The sequence below is a fragment of the Callorhinus ursinus genome, unplaced genomic scaffold (assembly GCF_003265705.2).
Source record: "Callorhinus ursinus isolate GAN/ISIS: 27379988/994484 unplaced genomic scaffold, GSC_fseal_2.0 scaffold15, whole genome shotgun sequence".
Taxonomy (NCBI): Eukaryota; Metazoa; Chordata; class Mammalia; order Carnivora; family Otariidae; genus Callorhinus; species Callorhinus ursinus.
This window is the reverse complement of record NW_027397077.1, coordinates 45,681,886-45,704,748: the sequence shown is the minus strand read 5'-3', so window position 1 is coordinate 45,704,748 and position 22,863 is coordinate 45,681,886. Positions and strand designations below refer to the sequence as shown.

The 22,863-nt window shown below is 42.3% G+C and overlaps 1 protein-coding gene across 2 annotated transcripts in view; it reads left to right on the top strand.

The window, feature by feature from the left end:
- The window catches only part of EEFSEC (eukaryotic elongation factor, selenocysteine-tRNA specific), a 257,514-nt gene that overhangs the window by 94,498 nt on the left and 140,153 nt on the right, over positions 1-22,863 (top strand). For both annotated transcript variants that reach the window (XM_025885449.2, XM_025885451.2), the window contains exon 2: positions 5,127-5,334. In XM_025885449.2, the coding sequence (XP_025741234.1) occupies positions 5,127-5,334 (208 nt within the window). The remainder of the gene's footprint in view (positions 1-5,126; positions 5,335-22,863) is intronic.

The window sequence follows — 22,863 nt, the reverse complement described above, 5'->3', positions numbered from 1 at the left end:
CAGAGTCACTCACGTTATTGAAGATTTCCTATGGCGTAGGTGCTGTTCTGAGCCCTCCCCACGTGTTGTCTCCTTTAGTCTTCACTGCGGCCCACTGACTGGACTCATCCCTGTCCTCACGCTCAGGAGGACGCCAAGGCACACAGAGGTCTGATGTATCTCGGCACATGGGTCATATTAATAATAGGATAGAATTATATATATATTTTATATTTTATATATATATTTTATATTATACTTTATATAGGACAATGTATTTACATTGTTGAATATTTAATAAGTCACCGGTTAAAAATACATTTTTCTTTATTTTAAATTTAATATTATTTTCTCCTTTTTGGGGTGTTAATAGCTTTTGATTAAAAAATCAAATTTTATGATTAAAGATGTGATTTTGAGGTTGCTAAAGTGTTTAAAGTTTTATATTCCGTTTCTCTAGCCGAAATATCTTTCTCTGAACACACACATTTTTTTCTTCAGTCTCAGAAGGAAAATTACATCTCACAGATAACTTACACTTTGTTAAATGCTGACCTTTGTAAGTTTTTCTTTATTTTTATTTTTGAAATGATTAAGATATATGATCTACAGAATTGGAAATTGTAACTTTTTAAAGTACTGAGAAACTTTAACCCTGTTATAATTATTCTGCAAACCTTTAAAGGGATCTATAGTCAGAACAACTAGATGAAAAGGTCCGATAGACGGAAAAATATAGAGGGTCATTTGTAAGCTGCAAGTTCCTGACTTGTGTTTCCCGCCCACTTGCTTGCTGTGCCCCTCTGGTCTCAGAATGGTTTCCTACCCTGGGTTCGTGGGAATTGGGAAGGACACTGTTTGATTCATTCTTTGGAATACTGAGGATTTTGAAAAAGACAAGACGGGCCAGTTTTGTCACTTCCTGTCGTCTGATCAAAAGTTTGAGGAAGAAACGGGAGTAACTGAGAGCTGCTGCTGGGCAGCGGGCACTTGCCTGCTTCTGACCCCTGGTTCGCAGTGGGGCCTGTCAAGTCATCGTGACCTCTGGTCTCCTTAGAAGTGCCTGATGTTGGCTGCGCCACAGCAGGTCTGCTCGAGAGCCTGGCCTTTTGGAGCAGAACTGTGTGCTCCTCTCAACAAAGGCGGCTTGTAGATGCTGGAGTAAGGCCTCAGAGGAAATCCTTACCAGCCTGAGTGTTTGGGGCCTGGCTGCACTTGTCTTTCTGGGTTTGTCAGGCCAGTTTCATTTCTGTCCCCAGGAGCCCAACAGGCATCATCAGTAAGATAGGCTAAACTCATGGAATACATGAGTCCTTCCCCTTCAGCCACCGGGCCCAGACAAGGCATTCCTGGGTAGTGGTACATACCAATAGGGAATTGAATCTCCGAGAAAAGGAACAGAGTTGGGACATGGGGGGAGCTATCATTTGCTCAGTTCAGCCCAACAAAGATTGCCCAAGCTGTGCCTGAGCTGGGTCTTGTACTGGGTGCTGTGAATCCAGATTGACAGCCCGGGCTGTGGTCTGTAAGCTCTGAGCATGGGAGTCAGTGGGGAGGAGGGGCCAGGGGCGGGTGAAGTCTGAGTTAGGGGGGCAGGAGCAAAAGCAGGGCAGGGAAGGGTGAGAAAAATTGTGGGGTGTGCCTTGATTCTCAGTGTAAAGCGGGGAGTGGGTGAGGACCGTGAGAGAGGAGACTGGAGAGGGACTGGGTCTCTCTGCGGAAGGACAGGCCATGTGGCACAGAGGTGAGAACAGGGTCAGGGTTCAGATCGCTCCTCTAGCACCTATTTGCCAAGTGACCAAGGGCAGTCACTGAACTTCTCCTCATCTGTACAGTGGGGTCGGTGATAGTTTGGGTTAGGTAGGGGATGATGTTTAGGTTCTAGACGGAGCCCAGGCAGTTGGAATTACTCTTGAAAAGTCCTTAAGTCATCTGTGGGATAGAGTAGCCTTGGCTTTGTGGGCACAGCTTTGCCCACTAGAGTTGGGGGTCACCTGGTCGGGCACTGGGACCGTTTTGTGTGAAGGTGGCTCTCCAGTCTTCCCAGAGAATGGCTCACAGGCTGGGAACCCAGGGCACTCCTCCTCCCACTCACCTGCAGTCTTGGTCCCATCCTCCCATCCTGCCTCAACACCTGGCCACACATCCTTGTGACTGATGACGGGTTTGCTTGTGGTGGGAGGACATGAAGAGAGATCACATCTTCTGGGGTGGGCTGGGCTCAGGTTCTGTGTGTGTGTGTGTGTGTGTGTGTGTGTGTGTGTGCGCGCGCGCGCGTTCTCACAGGCATGCATATGCCCCTGGGGCAGGGCAGGGAGCACCAGGAAGGGCTCTGTGAGGTGCACCTACATGCTCGGTGCAGGGAGAGTGTGTCTGGACTGCGAGTTAGAAGGAGGGGCCCAAAGCCACACCACGAGTTCCCTTTCAGTAAGAGGACAGCGAGGGCTCTTAGCAGGGGAACAACACAGTTAGATCAGTGTTTTATTTCTTTATCTAGCTATGTACTTGATTTTATTTATGTCTGGACAGTATACACCTCTGTTTAAAATTAAAAGATATGGAAGAGGGCACCTGGGTGGCTCAGTCGTTTAAGCGTCTGGCTCTGGATTTCAGCTCAGGTCATGATCCCAGGGTCATGAGATCGAGTCCCACATCAGGCTCCATGCTCAGCAGGGAGTCTGCTTGAAATTCTCTCTCTGTCCTTCTGCCCTTCCGCCCCACTCATGTGCGTGTGCACTCTCTCTCAAATTAATAAATCTTCAAAAAAAAAAAAGGTACGTAAGAACATGCAGTCAGGTTTCCTTCTAACTCCATCCCATATCTGTCACCTAGCTACTCTCTCAACAGACAACCAAAAGTTAGTTGTTTCTTTTGCATTCCTTCAGACATGTTTTATGCATATGGAAGCAAACACTCAGATACAGCACACATAGACACACACACACCTTTTCCCCCTTTTAAACACAGATTACATTGCTCTGCCCTTTGTTCTTCTCACTCGCTCCACCTTAGAGACTGTTCCACAGTAGTAAATAAAGAGCTTCTTCATTCTTTTTCATGGCTGGAGAGTGTTCTACTGCATGGATGTAGCATTATTTATTTTCAACATGTCCCCTACTGATGGACATTTACATGTTTTCCAACTGTACCTACAACAAGCATGAACATGTATGTGGGCTTGGCTGAGTCAAAGACAATGTGAATTCTGATAGCTGTTTCTGAATTGACTTTCATAGAGGTTGTACTGATTTAACCTGTCTCAGTGTATGAATCAGTCATATAGTTGTAGAAAGTTCCTTCTGGGAGGCTGTTTGGATTTCAGAGGGACAAGTCCCAGGTGAAAGACAAGTCTTTTCCCATTAGGGAGCAGCTGATGTGGGCCTGACGTGCGTTACGGGGTTTGGGGCTGCAACAGAGATGGATCCCAGAGGTGAGTTGGTGATTTGGTAGATATGAGAGGGAGTCTTATCAGGTGGTGAAGTTTTTAGGCCTCAGTTGTTTAAAAGGTGTAGGTGATAGAACCAGTTATACCTCCCTCCTGCCCCTCTTATAGCTGTAGCAGAGGCCTAGGCCCTACTGCCTGGTAGGATGAGGGAGATACCAATGCTGATGGCTGTGAGCACCCGCCTGCCCCTCCAGGCCCCATTGACTACAGCTCTGCTCTGTCCCTGGCCCAGGGTGAGGTAGAAGAAAGGGCCGGGGAGGGCAGAGCACAGGGGCAAGAAGGACAGCGGGGACACTCTGAGTCCTACCTAGAGCCAGACACCTACTCTTTCTCCCCGGGGAGGTCGGAGTCGCTGTGCAGGTCAGTGGTGACCAGGGAAGAGTGCTTCAGTAGTGGAGCCAGGCTCCCTGGTGTCTGGTGGCCTTTGGTGCTAGTTGGTCTAGAGCAAGTAGCCCTGTGACTCTGAGTCCCACCTTCTTTGAAACAGTGGTTGTGGAGATTAAGTGGTTGACTAGCGCACAAGGCGAATGTGCCAACAGGAAAGACTGCCCCTCCTCACCTTCCCTCCTTTCCCAGGAGTGAGCTTGGGTCATGAGTCACCCATAGAGCAGTCTTCCTTGGTATCACCATGAGGATAATTTGGTCCTGAAAATCCCTTCTGGGGCAAAGGGGAAAATATCTGCATATTCCTGTATCCCCAAAATAACACCTTTTCTTTCTTTCTTTCTTTCTTTTTTTTTTTTTGTGAAACTACTTAAAAATCCTATTAAAAAGGACACATTCCCTTCACTGGCTAACATTAGTCTTCCTAACATGGGTCAGGGCAGTTTCCTTTCATTGACTCCTCTGTAATTTGTCCCTCTGCTGTTGTTCAGCTCAGGTGTGGCTGTGTATTTAGGGCATGCTCACAACCAGGCATGCATGTGTAATACGGAATGCACACACACACACAGCACTCCTATATGTACACATGCACACACATGTATGTATGGAGACACCCACACACACTTACATATATGGTATTCAGTTGAGGTAGCTGAACCTTGGATTGTTCCTAGCCTTCCTGAAAGAGCAGGAGCTTCCCCCCCAGAATGGAAAGGACAAGAGGAGTGAGTGGCTGTAGTGCAGCTGTGGGTGGGAGGGTCATGACGAAAACCAGCCACTGTGAGGAGGAGACCCGGGAGCTACAGAGGGGACAACCTCCGGCCTCCACGTCAGTTTTCTGGTCTTTCTGTCTGCTCTCTTGGCAAGGCCAGATCTCTAGGCATTTGCCAAGTCTAAAACTGAGATATTTGCTGCTTGGACATTATTTCCTAGGTAGGATGGAATGAAAATGAGAAGATTGAGGCAATAAAATGGTGTGGGTTTTGGGGTCCCCCAGCTCTGCTGCATGCTGGCAGTGGGGCTCTGGGCGAGCTCTCTGTATTTCACGGGCCTCAGTTTCCTCCTCTCCAGATGAGGTAACACGTCCATCCCTCATGGTGGTTAGTCATGAGGGCTCCCGTGAAATCACGTGGTCAGAGTCCCTCCCCCGCGGCCGGGGCTAGAAGGTGTGTGGTGGTCATTCATTTCCCACCCCAACCACTTTTATCTTAATACTTTAATTTGGCTGATTTTGCTTAACCTCAAACATCAGGCCACTTTCTGCAGAGTCCTCTCCCCCATTTCCCTTTCTAACCTTGTCTTCTCTCTCTCCTTGCAGGGGCCCAGATCATTGATCTGATGATGCTGGTCATTGATGTGACCAAAGGGATGCAGACCCAGTCAGCGGAGTGCCTTGTGATTGGGCAGATTGCCTGCCAGAAGCTGGTTGTGGTGCTGAACAAAATAGACCTCTTGGCTGAAGGGAAGAGACAGGCAGCGATTGATAAAATGACCAAGAAAATGCAGAGGACCCTGGAGAACACCAAGTAGGTTTGTTGATGAGTAGAGTATCCACTTGTATAAGCTGGCCCTGGGGCACAGGTCATTTCATTAACACAGATTGGGCAGGCAGGTGTCAGCCGTGGGTCCTAATAAGTGGGATCTTGCCTGGCATTTACTCTCATCAAGGGTAAAGGCTAAGATACTGTTGCAAGAGACCAAAAAACACAGAAGCATAAGGAATCCAGAAGTTGATTTTCTAGGTAATTTCCTAATGTGAATGGTTGGAGGGGGTTCTTCTCTGCACAGCATTCGGAAACCCAGGCTTCCTCCATCTTGCTGCCCTTCTACTGTAGGGTGTGTCCTTGTCCATGTGGTCAAAGCCAGGCATGGGCACTACTGCGTTCATGTTCGCAGGAGGGTCCAGTGTGTCAGGAATGCCTGGACCTAGAAGGGACACACACCCTTCCGAAGGATTCTGTGGGTGAGGGAGGACTCAGTCCTACCTGCTCATGTCACGCATGCCGTGGTGTCAGAGAGCCCGGGAAATGGATCCCCTCACCATCTGCTTAGCTGCAATTCGGTTATCAAAAGGGGGAAATTGGGTTTTTGGGTTTTTTTTAATATTTATTTATTTATTTTTGAGAGAGAGAGAGAGAGAGAGAGAGAGAGAGAGAGTGAGAGCGCACAAACAGGGGGAGGGGCAGAGGGAGAAGCAGACTCCCCGCTGAGCGGGGAGCCTGAGGTGGGACTCAATCCCGGGACCCCGGGATCATGACCTGAGCCAAAGGCAGACGCTTAAACGGCTGAGCCACCCAGGCGCCCCAGTGGAGATTGGTTTTGGTGGACGACTGGATGTTTCTGTCTCAGAGGCCTATAAAATTGGATGGATGGATGGATGGATAGATGGATGGATGGATGGATGAATGGACAGACTTTGCTGTTGGAGGGGAGACTGGGAAAGACAGAATCACAAAGGACTGTCGTAGTATTTCACACCAACGCGTTTATGATTTTGCCTTGCGGAAAGTAGGGAGTCTTAATGAGTTTGTGCAAGGAAGTGGCTGAAAGGTTCTCCCATCCAGAGATGGCTGGCGGCAGGTGGAAGGATGGCTTGGTGACGAGGATCCAGGGGGAGAACAGACAGGGGGAGGCAGCGTGGTGGTGTTCCCAGGGAGAGAAATGTGGTCTGCGTTAAGGCTGTGGAGGGAGGGGAGGCTGACCTGGGGAGACCTTTAACAGGAGAAGCAACAGGCCTTGTCAAGTGATTGACTCTGCTTACCATCCATGGGGGTAGCAAGGTGGCAGTGCTGCTGGGCAGCCTCGGGGGTGGTAGGAGGGATGGGGGACAGAGAGCTGCCCACTCGCTCAGGCAGCCGCAGGAGTGACTTACTCTGATGTGGTCAAGAAAATGAGAAAATGTCCTTGTTGAGCACAGAGTGTTGGCAAACCTCATTGTTTTATCAATTCCTCTCTTCCTCTCCGGGCCAGCGCCTTTTGATCAATACTAAATAGCGGTCACTGGGAGACAGCGATGCTTTCTCTTTGCTATGCAGCCCGAGACAATATCCTGCTCCTTCCACCTCTCCTTCTCCTGCCTGTGGAGGGCAAGCAAGTAGAGAGTGTTTTTGTTTCCCCGTCATAAAGATTGATATGCCTTCCCATTTATGATTTTTTTTTTTCAGATCCAACACCTGCAGCTCTCCCTCAGAATTCTCAAGTTGGTTAAATTAAAGCTCCAGGCCTGTGAATGGGCCAAATATGTCATAAAAGATTTCCTAGCGCTGCCTTTTGTTAGCAAAATTCATCAATCCGATAAAATCGACACATTTAGATAAGTGTTGCATAAGAATTCAGACTTTGTTATTCCCAACGGAAGTGGATATGAGACTGTAAAAAGGAAGATAAAAAATTATATCTTCTTTTTAGTGAGTTATTTGATCTCCCTGCCGTTTTATTTACTTGTCAGAAAGGGGAGAACAGGTCCTTTGGACTCCTGCATAAAAATCCAGTACAAAGCCAGTATCATTTGCTATATAAATGGGACCTTCTGGGAAGGGCTTGGGATACTTTTAAGGGTGAATTAATACTAATTATTTTGAGTGGTTAAATTTAAGGCAGATTCTCACTTTGCATTTTAAATTACTATTTCTATTTTAATTTATTGCTTAAAGGTCAAATTATGGACTTTATCACACATCCAGGGGAAATTGTCCCCCTGAAACCTCTTCTGTCCTCATTCAGTGCCCAGAGGGCAGAGAGAACAACCCCCATACTGGAAGGGATTGCCCACTGATGGGTTGTAGCCAACGGGTTCAAGGGCCCCCGGGCCAGGCCAGGTTGTAAGAGAACATTAGCTTTCACCTCTGTGCAGCAGAGAACTTTAAATTATTTTAAGTGACCATTTCCTTTCCTTAGGGCCCCTTGTGAAGTGAGTCTTTTGTAAATGCTGCTCCAAATGCGAAGAAACTTTCTACCTAAAAAGGAAAAATTTGGACTGACGAATTATGTACGTATCAAAACCTGAAAACATGAAACCTGTTAAAAAACATAACTTATTTTTTCCCATCCAAAGAGCAATTGAAAGAAAATTGGAAAATAGAGAAAAATGATTAAAAGAAAGAAGAAGCCCCCCAAAGATTTCTTTTCTCAGAATAGCTGCTGACATTTGGGTTTATTTCATTCCTATCTTTTCACTGTGTATCATATTACCCCCCCTTTTTCCTCCACATTACTTTGATTGTAGTAAAATCTGCATAACATAATATTTATTATTTTACCCGTTTGCAAATATACAGTTCACTGGCATTAAATACACTCACAAAGATCCCGGGGTCCTGTGATAGAGTCCTGCATCTGGCGTTGGGCTCTTTGCTCAGCAGAGAGCCTGCTTCTCCCTCTGCCTGCAGCTCATCCTGCTTGTGCTCTCTCTCTCTTTGACAAATAAATAAATAAAAATCTTTAAAATAAAAAAAAATTAAAAAAATTCACAAAGCTGTGTGCCCATCACCACTCTCTATGCCAAAAACTTTTTCAGAATCTGCAACATAAACTCTATACCCGTTTAACAAGAACTCCCCCTTTCCTCCTCCCCTCTCCTCCCCCACCCCCAGCAGCCTTTATTCTGCTTTCTCTTTCTTTAATTTTGGCTATTCTAGGTACCTTATAGAAATGGAATCCTGTATTTGGTTTTCTGTGTCTGGCTTATTTCCCTTAGTGTAATGCTTTCAGGGCCCATCCATGTTGTAGCCTGTGTCAGATGTCACTCCTTCATAGTGAATAGTGTTCTGTTGCGTGTATATACCTTATTTTGTCTGTCCATTCATCTGCGGATAAATACTTGGCTTGTTTCCTTTTGGTTATTGTGAATAATGCTGTATGAACCTTGGTGTACAAATAGCTATTCAAGTCCCTGCTTTCAGTTTCTTTGGGTCTATACCTAGGAGTGGAATTGCTGGGTCATGTGATAGTTTTATGTTTAACTTTTTTGAGGAACCACCAAACTGTTTTCCCCAGTGGCTGCACTCTTTTACATTCCCACCAGCAGCAGTGTGTGAGGGTTGCCATTTCTCCACATCCTTGCCAACACTCATCATTTTCCCTTTTTTTGAATAGTTATCCTAGTGGGTATGAAGTGGTATCTTGTTGTGGCTTCCTTGACCCCATTTTGTTGGTTTATCTCCCCTGGTTTTATTGAGAAATAGTTGACATACATGAATATATAAGTTTATGGCATGACACCATGATGGTTTGATTTACATATGTTGTGAAATGATTATCACAGTAGGTTTAGCTAACATCCGTCTTCTCATAAAAATACAATAAATAGAAAAGAAGGAAAGAAAAAAGGAAAAAAAAAGTTCTGTGACGAGAACTCCTGGGACCTACTCTCTTAACAGGTTTCCTGTATATCATATAGTAGTGTTAGTTAGAGTCATCACATTGTACCTCCCGTCCCTAGGACGCATTTATCTTGTAACCGCAAGTGTGTATCTTTTAACCACTCTCTCCAGTTTCCTCTCCCCCCACCCTCTGCCTATGGTGACCACAAATCTGCTCTCTTTCTGAGTTTTGTTTTTTGTGTTTTTGTTTTTGTTTTTTTAGATTCTGCAGATAAGTTGAAATCACACATTATTTGTCTTTCTGTGTCTGACTTATTTCACCTAGCTTAATGCCTTTGAGTTCATCTGTGTTGTGGCAGATGGTAGGATTTCCTTGTTTTTTATGGATGAATGATATCCATTATGTATTTATATACACCACAACTTCTTTATCTGTTCATCCATCGATGGACACTTAGGTTGTTTCTATGTCTTGGCTATTGTAAATAATGCTGCAGTGGACATGAGGGTGCAGATGTCTTTCCAAGTTAGTATCTTCATTTCCTTTGGATATAATCCCAGAAGTGGATCATATGATAGTTCTATTTTTGATTTTTTGAGGTTCCTCCATACTATTTTCCATAGTGGCTGCAACAATTTACACTCTCATCCACTGTGCACACAGGTTCCCCTTTCTCCACATCCACACCAACATTTGTTAACCCCTTGTCTTTTTGGTGATGGCCATTCTAACACACTTATGAAGTGATATCTCATTGTGGTTTTAACTTGCATTTTCTTAATGACTAGCGATGTTGAGCATCTTTCCATGTACCGGTTGGCCTTTCAAATATCTTCTTTGGAGAAATGTGTATTTAGGTCCTTTGCCCATTTTTCACTCGGGTTTTGTTGTTGTTTGTTTTATTGTTGTTGTTGAATTGTAGGGGATCTTTATATATTCTGGATATCAATCCCTTGTCAAATATATGATTTGCAAATGTTTTCTTCTATTCTGTAAGTTGACGTTTTACTTTCTTCATAGTATCCTTAGAAGCACAAAAGTTTTTAACTTTGATAAAATCCAATATATTTATTTTTTCTTTTGTTGTCTGTGTTTTTGGTGTCCTATCCATGGAATTGTTGCCAAATCCAGTGTCATGAAGATTTTCCCTAATTTCTTTTCTAAGAATTTTACAGTGTTAGCTCTTAAGTTTAGGTCTTTCATCTATTTCTATATATGGTAATTTTTTATATATGGCATAAATTTATATGTGGTGTAAGTTAAGGGCCCAGCTTCATTATTTGTATGTGGATATCCAGTTTTCCCAGCACTATTTGTTGAAAGGATTGTCCTTTCCCCTTTTACCCTTGTCAGAAATCAATTGATCATACATGTGTGGGTTTATTTCTGAGTTCTCTGTTCTGTTCCATTGGTCTATATGTCTTTCCTTATGCCAGTACCACACTGCTTTGTTTATCTTTGTCGTCGTAAGTTTCAAAGTCAGGATATTGAGTCCTCCAGCTTTCTGCTTCTTCTCCAATATTATTTTGGCTATTTGAGGCCCCTTGCAATTCCTGTATGAATTGTAGGATCTGCTTTCCATTTCTGCAAAAAATGGTTGTTGGCATTTTCATAGGGATTGCTTTGAATCTGTAGATTCCTTTGGGTAGTACGAACATCTAAACAGTGTTAGGTCTTCCAATCCATGAACATGATGCCTTTCCATTTGTTTAGATCTTCTTTAATTTTTCAAATCAGTGTTTTGTAGTTTTCATTATATAGGTCTTTCACATCCTTGGTTAGATTTATTCCCAAGTATTTAATTCTTTTAGATGTCATTATTAAGTGGAACTGCTTTCTTAATTTCCTTTTCAGATTGTTTTTAGTTAGAATACAGAAACACAGCTGATTTTTATGTGTTGATCTTGTGCCCTGCAACTTTGCTGAATTCAGTTCTTCCTTTTAAACATATAGTTGTAATCATGAGCTATTTTCATTTTTTATTTCTGCTTTCATTACTTAACATTTTGTATAGCACTTCTTTATGTAAGCATCACTCCATTGTAGGCCCTTTAGATTGGCATAAGTTTTCCTTCTTATAAATAAGCAACCCTGGGGTGAACATCTTCAACCATCCTTAAACATTTTCTGTATTTTCGGGTTTTTTCCTTCTGAGACATTTCCAGGTGTGAGATTACTGAACCAAGGGCACAAGTCCTTTCAAACCTGTGGTTGTACACTGCCCTATTCTTTTCCAAAAGGGTTTGCATCATTTACACAGATATTCACAGCTACCTTTGGTTTCTAATTTTAAAATATATTTGAAACTTAGTAGGGTAGAAATGGTATGTTACTCTTGTTTTAATATGTGATTCTGTAATTAATGGGGACGTTAAACATTTTTCCTTTTTTTTTTTTTAAGATTTTTATGTATTTATTTGACAGAGAGAGAGACAGTGAGAGAGGGAACACAAGCAGGGGGAGTGGGAGAGGGAGAAGCAGACTCCCTGCCGAGCAGGGAGCCCAATGTGGGGCTTGATCCCAGGACCCTGGGACCATGACCTGAGCCGAAGGCAGACACTTAATGACTGAGCCACCCAGGCGCCCCAACATTTTTCCTTAAGTGTATTAAATAGTTGTGCTTTTTGTGTTTGAATTAGGTCTATACGTTTTGGCTGTTTGCCTCTTGTGATTTTTAATGCTTTCTTTTTGATTATCAGGAGTGTTTAATACTAACAAAGATGTTGTTATTAATTAACCCTTTGCCTATCGTGTTTGCTACAAATAAGTCTTCAGCATTTGTTGGTTGTCTTTCCATTTTACTTGCTTTTTTTGACATGCAGAAGTTTCTAATTTTTGTGTAGTCAAACTCTTTGATTGTTTTTCTTTGTGATTTCTTTATCTCTGAAAGCATTTAAAATTACTCTTGCATAAGCATTTATCAATGTTAACAGAAATGAAAATAGAAGATAAAAATGTACTCACAATCTCGTCAGTGCATCAAATTAAAGTGTTCTTTCCCTAGGATCCCTGTCAGTCTTTCCCAGATGGACATAATTTGAGGTAGTTGTTATCACAACATTGACACTGTTCTGTGTTCTAGGCTTTTCTGTTTATTTTCCCACTAAATGTTATCATCTGACAGCATCCTTGATGCATCTTTCTCTCAGACTCCCTCTGTGTTTCCTCCTCCTTTTTAAACACTTTCTATTTCCTTGTTTCTGTTTCAGCCAAGGCCATCTGCTGAGATCCCACCTGGGGCTCCCTTGGCCCTGCCTCTCCTTCCTGGGGTTGAGTGGAATGCCAAATCTCAAGTGACTGGGCTGCTGCCCAGCTGACTTACAAGGTGTGCGTTTCCTACTAGCTTTGTGGCTGACTAGCTGTGTGGTCTTGGGCAACTCACTTTATCTTTCTGAGTTGGCATTTCTTCTTTTGTAAAATGGGAGCTGATAAGTTTAGCCTCACAGCATTTGTTCTGAGGGAGCATTTGATGGCACATAGTAGGTTCTTAACAATCACAGCAAACACCTACTGTGTGCTTGGCACTGTACCAGGGATTTCTCATATACAGTCAGTCAGATCCTCACAGTGACCCTGGAGGAAGGTTTTGTGTCTGGGTTGACTGGTGAGAAAACTAACATATAATAAATATTGGCTGCTTTGAATTTCACTATTCCAAACCGAAAACTTACACGTTTCCCCTCCTTTTCAAAGTTTGCATTACACCACTTTGCTTGTATGAAAGACCTACCTTATTAGTACCTGTTTTCGCTAATGAAGGAAATCCAGAGATTTTTGTTTTTATGAAGAAGGTGAAAAGCAATGATAGTGTACAGTGTCTGCTTTGCCGCGAGTCCTTAGAGTGGCGCTGCTAAGCCCCTTCCCCAGGAACTACACTCAGCACTCAGCATCAAGCCGCCATCGCTTTGAACTGTGTCTGTGAGCATCTGTGCCTTATGTTGATTTATTTTGTGCATCTGTTAGTAGATGTGTCCTAAGGTATCAGAAGAACCTAGGAGAGGTTATTTTTTGGGTCTGGGAACACTCATTTTCCCATATAAATGAATGGTAATTGCTTCTTCACTTTATGCCATTTTGCCTTACTGAAGATTTCATAGGAATGGCCTACTTTCAGAAAGTGGGGAAACTTGTACTTTATTTGTTTATGTCTTTTACATGAGTTATACACACAACGCACATGCACATGCACATGCACACAGACTTTTTTTTTTTTTTTTTAACTTATCTTAGATCGTTTTTGTGTGTTGTCGAAGGTCAGGCTGCATGCACAGTCAGCATGTCTGGGCTTGGTTGGAACCGTGATGTACCACAGCTGTGAGGGGAGTCTGGAGGAGGTGGTGGGTGCTGGGAACAGGAGAAGCACTTGAATATGCTCCAGGTCAGCTCCTGCCTGCACTGCTGAGCTGTGGGGCTGGGCCCAGGGCTCTTCCTGACATCTCTGGTTGGAGCCTCTTGTGCTCCTAGAACCCAGACACCAGTCTGGATCTGAAACTCAAGGCAAGAGGGGCCTTTTGTCCCCTTAGGGGCTGCTGAACTTTACTTCTGCCTCTAGAAGCCAGGATCCCCAGTTGTGTGGCATGTTCAGGAAATCAGCAAGGCCAGCTTCTCTTGAGCCTGGGAAAGGGCCAGAGACTCAGCCCAACACGCTGTTATGTTTTGTTACAATACATTGCCCAAAAGGGTTTGGATAAAAAATAATTGAATTTCCGAAGGCTTTATGGTTAATCGCTGGAATTCTTAGTGCACGCTTTTAGCCTTCTCTGTCCCCCTGGGCCTTAGGTTCATGGAGTGTAAGCAGAGATGATGCACATGTACTGGGCCCTGGCTTGTGGTTGGGTCCTGGTTCACTGATTGCCGTGGCTGGGGTCCTCCCTGTGGACTGAGAATGGACTCTTCCTCTCCTCCGTCATGGGAGAGGCCTGGACTCTGGACTCCTACAGACCAGCCACTTACTCTCTGGGCCCCCTAGCAGCTCCGGGCAAGTCACTTGGCTTCTCTGAAAATAGAGGTCAGAGCCCCTGTTCATGGGGTGTTGAGAATGCACGAGAGCATGTAGCATGGTGCTAGCACAGAGCAGGCTATCCACTCCTCTCCTCTTCTTTTCTTTCTTTTTTGCTTGTGTTTCTTGCCTTCTTTGTCTCTCTTTCCTCAGTTTTTTTATTTCTTCCCTCACTATTCCTTTCTTTTCGTTCTTTTTCCTCCCTCCTTCCCTTTCCAAAGTCTCTCCTTTCTCTCTGGGTGTTGGCCTTCCCAAGGCAAATATCTCAGTCCTGCCACTTCTGTGGGGGCAGCATGGTCTGTCTGAGCTGCTCTGGAGTTGATTGGTGAGTGGGTCACAGGCCCTGTTTGGAATCTCTCCTGTGAACTTGCATCATTTTGTCACACTGACCTTTGGACAGCCAGTGGCTCCTGAGATTGTTTAGCTTGCTCTTTAGGGAACTCCAGCTTGTCAGAGTTACTTCCTTTCTTCTTTTAAAAAAAGTCTGATTTTTTTTTAAAGGGCATGGAGTCAAAGACCAACTGAACTGAGCCTGCCATGTTCTAAAGAGTGTACCTCCTATACACTTGGGCAGGAAAGACCAACTGGTGGAGGAAGTAACAGCGGGAAATTTGCCTAGCAGCTCAAGAGGAGAGCTGAGTTAGCTTCCTCTGAGTAGTGTGGGGGCTTCTGAGAAGGTGGATTGGCTTCTGGTCTGGGAGTCAGGAATTCAAATTGGTTTTATTATTATTATTTTTAGAAAGAGAGAGGAGTGTGTGTGTGCATGCACGAGTGGCGGGGAATTGAAGGAGAGGAAGCGAGAGACTCTTAAGCAGGCTCCACATGTGGAGCCTGATGCAGGGCTTGATCCCACAACCCTGAGTGTATGACCTGGCCTGAAATCAAGAGTTGGATGCTTAACTGAGCCACCCAGGCACCCCTCGAATTGGTTTTAGAAGGGCAAGTGATAACCAAGCAGGGGTGAGTTCAAAATATGTGATGCAGGTCAGGGCACTGACCACTCAGAAGGGATGCAGGCAACTAGTGGCTGCCCTGGTTCTAAGGACTGTTACCAGACTCCCCACCGTGCTTTCCACACATTAACTTATTTGGTGGGGGAGACAACCCTGCAGTGTAGGTCATGCTGTTTTCTGTAGGACAGGGAAATGGAGGGAAATGGAGGCTGAATGAGGTGGAATGATAACTCAGCTCTGGATTGGAGATTAGTTCTAGGGTCTTAGGCTTGGGAAATGGAGGCTGAATGAGGTGGAATGATAACTCAGCTCTGGATTGGAGATTAGTTCTAGGGTCCTAGGCCTTTTGCTCAAAATCCCATTCTCTCTGCCATGCCTCAGATTGCCTGTCACCAAGGTTAGGCTTGGCTGGGCAGAGGAAGGGAGGAGAGTGGGGGCAGCAGTAGGATAGAGTTTGGCACCAGGCAAGGGCTTGAGTTTTCACCTGTATTTCCAGGGGGGTTGGTGAGTTGAGTCAGTGTGAGGAGGCTGGGGCAGACCATAGAGGGCCTTGTGGACCAGCCTGGATGCTGGGCTTCATCCTGGGACAGTCATGGAGTCCCTGAAAGTGTATAAAGGAAAAGGCTGATACCTCAAAATAGTATGGTGGTGTTGCTGGAAGGTCATCATAGCCATGGTCAGTGCCTGGTATAGGCCCATGCACAGACTTTGGAGAGTAGTTGGCCTGGGATGGTAAGGGCCTGACCCAGGGTGGAACTTGTTGAGAATGAAAATCAGGGGCTGGATTGGAGCCAGATCCCAAGAGAAGAACTAATCAAATGCAGTGACTGAGGAAGACAGTGGTGACCATGCAGCCAGTGATGGCTTCAGAGACCAGGGAAATGTTGTTCCATGATCAGAAACCAAGGAGATAGGATTGGGAAAGTGCTTGCTGGCAGAGAATGAGACATGACTATAGTGTTGGAAAGGGTCCTTGCCTGAAGACACAGGTATGGGAACCATCCACAGAGGAGCCTTGGCACAGGTCATCAGAGTGTGGGGAGCTCCTGGAGGACAGCAGTCCAGGGGGAAAAGAGCTGGACTCTAAGGGTGCTCTTGGGAGAGACTTGCTTGCAGTGGATAGGGAAGGAAGAAGGGCCTCTTGAGGAGGCAGAGGCCCTTGATGGAGGACCATGGGAATAAAGGCTTGGGGTTGTGCATGAAGAGGGTGGGGAGCTAGCTGACTGATGTTCACAGACAGGGAGAGAGTCCGAGGGAAGAACATTGACTTGACCACTGGAGAGTTGCTCTTGACCTTTAGGAACTTAGTTCTTTTCTGTGACCCTTCCCCCATTCCTCTTACAGTTAGAGTTGGTATTCTCAGTTTGTGCTCCAGACCCTCTTGCCCCATTGCTTTGGGAGCCTTTTCTATGTTGGGTAACCTTCATGGAGGCCAGTACAGAGGAGATGGCTTAGTAAATATCCCTTAGCTTGAAAGGGGAGACAGAAGTGATGTGAGGAAATCAAGCATAAGCTCCTGGTGAGTAAACAGAAGTGGTATTGATTTTGAAATGTGAGTGGGGAGCGTATTGGGTATTGATTGAAATTGGGTATTGATTGAAAGTGGCCAGGGGTGGGTGGTGTCAAGCAGAAGGGTTTTCCCCACCCCAAGAGAAGAGAAATGTGGTAATGCAGAACGACAGAAGGCACGAGTCCAGAGACAGCACTGGAGGGGTTGGTGAAGGGAGGCTAGGAGATAGGGGTCAGACAGGGAGTTCCTTTAGACATGGCAGGGATACCAGAGAAATAGTGGCAGTAGATATTTTTCTTGGATTCTTGCCTTCTGTTGCCTCTTCTTGTACTGTGTCCTTTGTCCTGCTTCCCATTGGGTGTCAGAGTGGGGAAATGTAAAGGAATGGCCAAGGGTCTTTAGGAAGATGAAGAAAGTGATATTATTCAAAATGAGGGACTTACACTATATATCAGACAAAAGAAGTCTGAGGTTGTACTTGGATGTGGCAAAAATTCATGGAGAGCCTTTTGGGAAGATGGCAGAAAGTAGGAGCACCAGGAATCTGTTTCCCTATCTGCATAACAATTATAGTGGCAGAGTATGTCTGATATAATCATTTTGGTACACTGGAGTCTTGAAGTCTTGCAAGGGAGGGCTTAGACATTAAATTGCGGTCATTTCAGTCAATTTGAGCTCTTGGCACAATAGCAGCTCTCCAGTCCCCATCCCTCAGTCTCATGGCAGGCACCTGTGCAGGTGTTCCTAGAGCAACTTGTACATAGCTCGCAGGAACCAGAGTGGGCAAAAATGCCCTGTTCACCAAATATCAGAGATCTGTGCTCTGATCATATTGCTGCTTCTGATCACAGAGGTGCAGACAAACAGGCAGCCATTATTCTTACACATCCCTCCATCATTACAACCCCCCCTCCCTCCAGCTGAAGTGATTTCTGAAGAATTTGAAGGATGAGTGCTTTTTTTGTTGTTGTTGTTCCCCCTTCATTTTTCTCTTTTTCCCCTTTCCAAAGTCAGACATTAAAGACTAAGACTTTCAGAAGCAACTGCAAACATATGGGGGGAAATTACAAAGTGAACATGCATGCCCAGGGGAAGACTCAGATAAGACTTGAGAAGACTTTATACTTCAGGCTGAGACAGCCTGCAATAATAAAAAGAAAAAAACAAAACAAAACCCCAAGAGCAACAACAAAAAACAGGAAGAATCTGATCTACAGAGTTACCATATTATTTGACTCAAATGCCCAGGTTCCAACAAAAAAATCACAAGGCATATAAAGAAGCAGGAAAGTATGGCACAGTCAAAGGAAAAAGAATCAATAGAAAGTGTCCTCAAAAAAGACCTGATGGTAGATACACTAGACAAAGACTTTTAAAATAACTATCTTAAAAACATTCAACTAAAGGAAAATGTGGAGAAAATCAAGAAAGCAATGTATAAACAAAATGGAAATATCAATAAAGAGATAAACTAAAAAGAAAACTGAAGAAATTCTGGAGCTGAAAAATATAATAACCAGAAAAAAATTACAAGAGGAATTTAAAAGCAGATTTGAGCAGACAGAAGAAAGAATGGACAAACTTGAAGATAGTACAATGGAAATTAGCAGGTCTGAGGAACAGAAAAAAAATTGAAGAAAAGTGAACAGAGCCTAAGAGACCTGTGGAACACCATCAAGTGGACCAACATACACATTGTGGGAGTCCTAGGAAAAGTGAAAGAAAAAGGCAGAGAGAATATTTGAAGAAATGATGGCTGAAAAGTTACCAAGTTTTATGAAAGACATTAATATAAACATCCAAGAAGCTCAATGAACTCCAAGTAAAATGAACTTAGACTCACAATGAGACATATGAAACTTTCAAAAGACAAAGACAAAGAGAAAATCTTGAAAGCAACAAGAAGTGACTTGTCACACACAAGGGAGTCTCAGTGAGATAATGAGCAGATTTCTCATCAGAAACTATGGAGAATAGAAGGCAGTAGACCCATATATTCAAAGTGCTAAACACACACACACACACACACACACACACACACACACACACACACAAATCAAGAATCCTATATCTAGCGAAACTGTCCTTGAAAACTGAGGGAGAAATGAAGGCATTCCTAGATAAACAAAAGCTGAGGGAGTTTGTTACCACTAGACCTGCCATGCAGAAATGCTCAGGAGTCCTGCACAGTGAAATAAAAAGAAACTGGATAGTAACTTGAAGCTCTTGATGAAATAATGATTTTACATGGGCAATTATAAAAGCTGTTATTATGGTGACATTTTGTGATTCCATGTGTTTTTTCTACATGATTTAAGAGACTAATACATATAAAAGAACAAAGTAGTGATTTGTCTGAAACTAGTAGTATTGTAAATTTGGTCTGTAACTCTACATTTTGTTTTCTATGTAATTTAAGAGATTAATGTATTTAAAAGAATAATTAGTTTATGGTTTTGGGCACATAGTGCAAAAAGATGTAATTTTTTGGTATGAACAACAGAAAAGGATGGGGTCAGAGCTGTATAGAAACAGATTTTTTGTAAGTTACTGAAATTAAGCTGGTATAAATTCACATTAGAATATTATAACTTTAGGATGCTAAATGTAATCTCCACGTTAGCCACAAGGAAAATAGCAATAGAATATACACACACAAAAAAAAAACCCACAAAAAAGAGAGAAATTTAACTGTTTCACTACATAAAATCAACTGAACACCAAAAAAGACAATAATGCAAGAAATAAGAGACAAAAAAGCTATAAGGCATATAGAAAACAAATAGCATAATGACGGAAGTCCCTCCTTATTAGTAATTTCTTTAAGTGTAAATGGATTAAGCTCACCAATTAAAGGACAAAGATTAGCAGAATAGACAAAAACACATGGTCCAACTATATGTGCTCTACCAGAGGCTCACTTTAGATCCAAAGACACAAATAGCTTGAAAGTGAAAGGATGGAAAAAGATATTCCATGCAAATAATAATCAGAAGAGAACGGGGGGGAGGGGACTAATATTAGGCAAAATAGACTAAGTCAAAAAAGATTACAAGAGACAAAGAAGGACATTATACATTAATAAAATGTCCAATACAGCAAGAAGATGTAGCAGTTATAAACATTTGCATGCCTAATGGAAGACCATCAAAATATATGAAGCAAAAACTGACAGAATTGAAAGTAGAAATAGTTCTAGAACAGTAGTTAGAGATTTCAGTATCACAGATTGACCAGACAGAAGGTAAGGAAATAGAGGAACACAATAAACCAACTAGTCTAACAGGCGTATACAAAACACTTGATCCAACAACTATAGCGTACATATTTTTCCCACATGCACCTGGGACATTTTCCAGGATAGGCCATGTGTTAAACCACAAATTAAGTCTCAATAGATTTAAAAATGTAGATATCATACGAAATACATTTTCTGACCACAACAGGATGAAGTTAAAAGTCAATAACAGAAGTAAGATTGGAAAATTCACAAATTTGTGGAAATTAACACACTTAAACAACCAATGGATCAAGGAAGAAATCATAAAGGAAATTAGAAATACTTAGAGATGAATAATAAACAAAACATAATATACCAAATTTATGGTATGCAGTAAAAGCAGTGCTAAAGGGAAAATTTATAGTTGTAAATTCTTACATTAAAAAATAAGAGTGATTTGAAATCAACAACCTAACTTTACAACTTAAGGGACTAGAAAAGAAGAACAAACTAAACTTAAATATAGCACAAGGAAATTATTAATAAAGATTAGAGATGAAACAGAGAAAGAAAAACAGTAGAGAAAATCAGGGAAACCAGAAGTTGGTTTTGGAAAAGATCAACAAAATAGACAAAATCTATTAGTTAGATGGACTAAGAAGAAAAGAGAGGACTCAAATTATTAAAAATCAGAAATGAAAATGGGGACATTACTACTAATTCTATAGAAATTAAAAGGATTATGAGAGAGTACTATGAACAGCTGTACAAATTGGGTAACCTAGATGAAATGGACAAATTCATAGAAAACAAAACCTATGAAGACTTAATCATAAATATATCAACAATCTGAATACACCTGTAACTATTTTTTTTAAGACATGAGAGTAGTTATTTTTTTTAAAGATTTTATTTATTTATTTGACAGAGAGAACACAAGTAGGAGAACAGCAGGCAGAGGGAGAGGGAGAAGCAGGCTCTCCACTGAGCACGGAGCCTGATGCAGGGCTCAATCCCAGGACCCCAGGATCATGACCTGAACCAAAGGCAGCCACTTAACCGATTGAGCCACCCAGGTGCCCCACACACCTGTAACTATTAAGGAGATTAGATCAGTACTCAGAAATCTAACAAAGAAAAGTTCTGGACCTGATTGATTGGTGACTTCTATCTAACATTTAGGGAAGACCTAACCAATTCTTCCTAAAATTTTCCTAACAAATGGAAGAAGAGAGAACACTTTCTGACTCATTCTTTGAGGCCAGCATTACTTTGATACCAAAGCCAAAGATACTATAAGAAAACTGAAGACCCAAATCCCTTATGAGCATTGATGTAAAAATCTTCAGCAGAATGTTAGCAAACTGAATTTAGCAGCATATTAAAACAATTATACACCACAACTAAGTAGGATTTATTCCTGGAATGCAAGGATAGTTCAACATACAAAAATCACATTTTAATGTAATACACCACATGATCATTTCAAATGATACAGAAAAAGCATTTTACAAAATTCAACACCTTTTCATGATAAAAATACTCAACAGACTAGGAAGGGAAGGAAAGTACGTCAAAGTAATAAAAGCCATACATGAAAAACCCATAACAAACATCATATGCAATGATGAAAGAGGTTTTTCCTTTAAGATCAGGAACAAGACAAGCATTACCACTTTTTGCCACTTTTATTCAAGATAGTACTGAAAGTTCTAGTCAGAATGATTAGGCAAGAAAAGGAAATAAAAGCATCTAATTGGAAAGGAAGAAGTAAAATGATCTCTTCATAGATGATATGATCTTCATGTAGAAAACCACATATATTCCACAAAAACCTATTAGACCTTATGAATGAATTCAGCAAAGTAGCAGGATTCAAGACCAACTGCAAAAATCAGTTGCATTTTTCTACTTTAACGATGAATAGTCTGAAAAGTAAATTATGAAAAGAATTTCATTTGTACTAGCATCAAAAAGAATAAAATACTTAGGAATTAACTTAACCAAGGAGGTAAAAGGTTTGTATAATGAAGGCTATAAAACATTGCTGAAAAAAATTTAAAAAGTCATAAATAAATAGAAACACATCTCCTGTTCATGGATTAGAAGATTTAATACTGTTAACATGTCAGTACTACCCCAAGCAATTTATAGATTCAACATAATCCCTATCAAAATCCCAATCATGTTTTTTTGCAAAAATAGAAAAACCCATACTGAAATTCATATGGAGTCTGAATGTTCCCCAAACAGCCGAAACATTCTTGAAAAAGAATGGGGAGTTCATACTTCATGATTTCAAATCTTACTACAAAGCTACAGTAATCAAAGCAGTATGGGTACTAGCATAGAGACAGACGTATACACCAATGGAATAGGATAGAGAGCCCAGAAATGAACCCTTGCATATATGGTCAGATGAGTTTTGACCAGGGAGCCAAGACCATTCAATGGGGGAAGGACAGTCTTTCAATGAATGATGCTGGGAAAACTGGATGGATATCCACCTGCAAAATGATGAGAGTGGACCCTTATCTAACATCATCTACAAACATTAGCTCAAAGGGGGTCAAAGAACTATGTAAGACCTAAAATTCTCAGAAGAAAATTTTTAAGATTTGTGCATCAAAAGACAGAGTATCAACAGAGTAAAAAGGCAACCTACAGAATGGGAGAAAGTATTTGTAAATCTGTATATCTGATAATAAGAATATATAGGCAACTTCTAAAACTGAAGAAGAAAAAACAAATGACCTGATTCAAAAATGGGAAAGATTTGAATAGACATTTTTCCAGAGAAAAAGTGTGAATAGCCAATAATACATGAAAAAATGCCGCACATCACCAGTCATTAGGGAAATGCAAATAAAAACTGCAGTGAGATACCACCTCATATCCATTTGGATGGCTGTTGTCAAAAAACAAGAAAATAAGTGTTGGCGAAATGTGGATAATTGGAGCTTTTATGCAGTGTTAGTGGAAATGTAAAGTGGCACAGCTGACATGGATAATGGTATGGGGGTTCCTCAAAAAATTAGGAATAGTTATGTT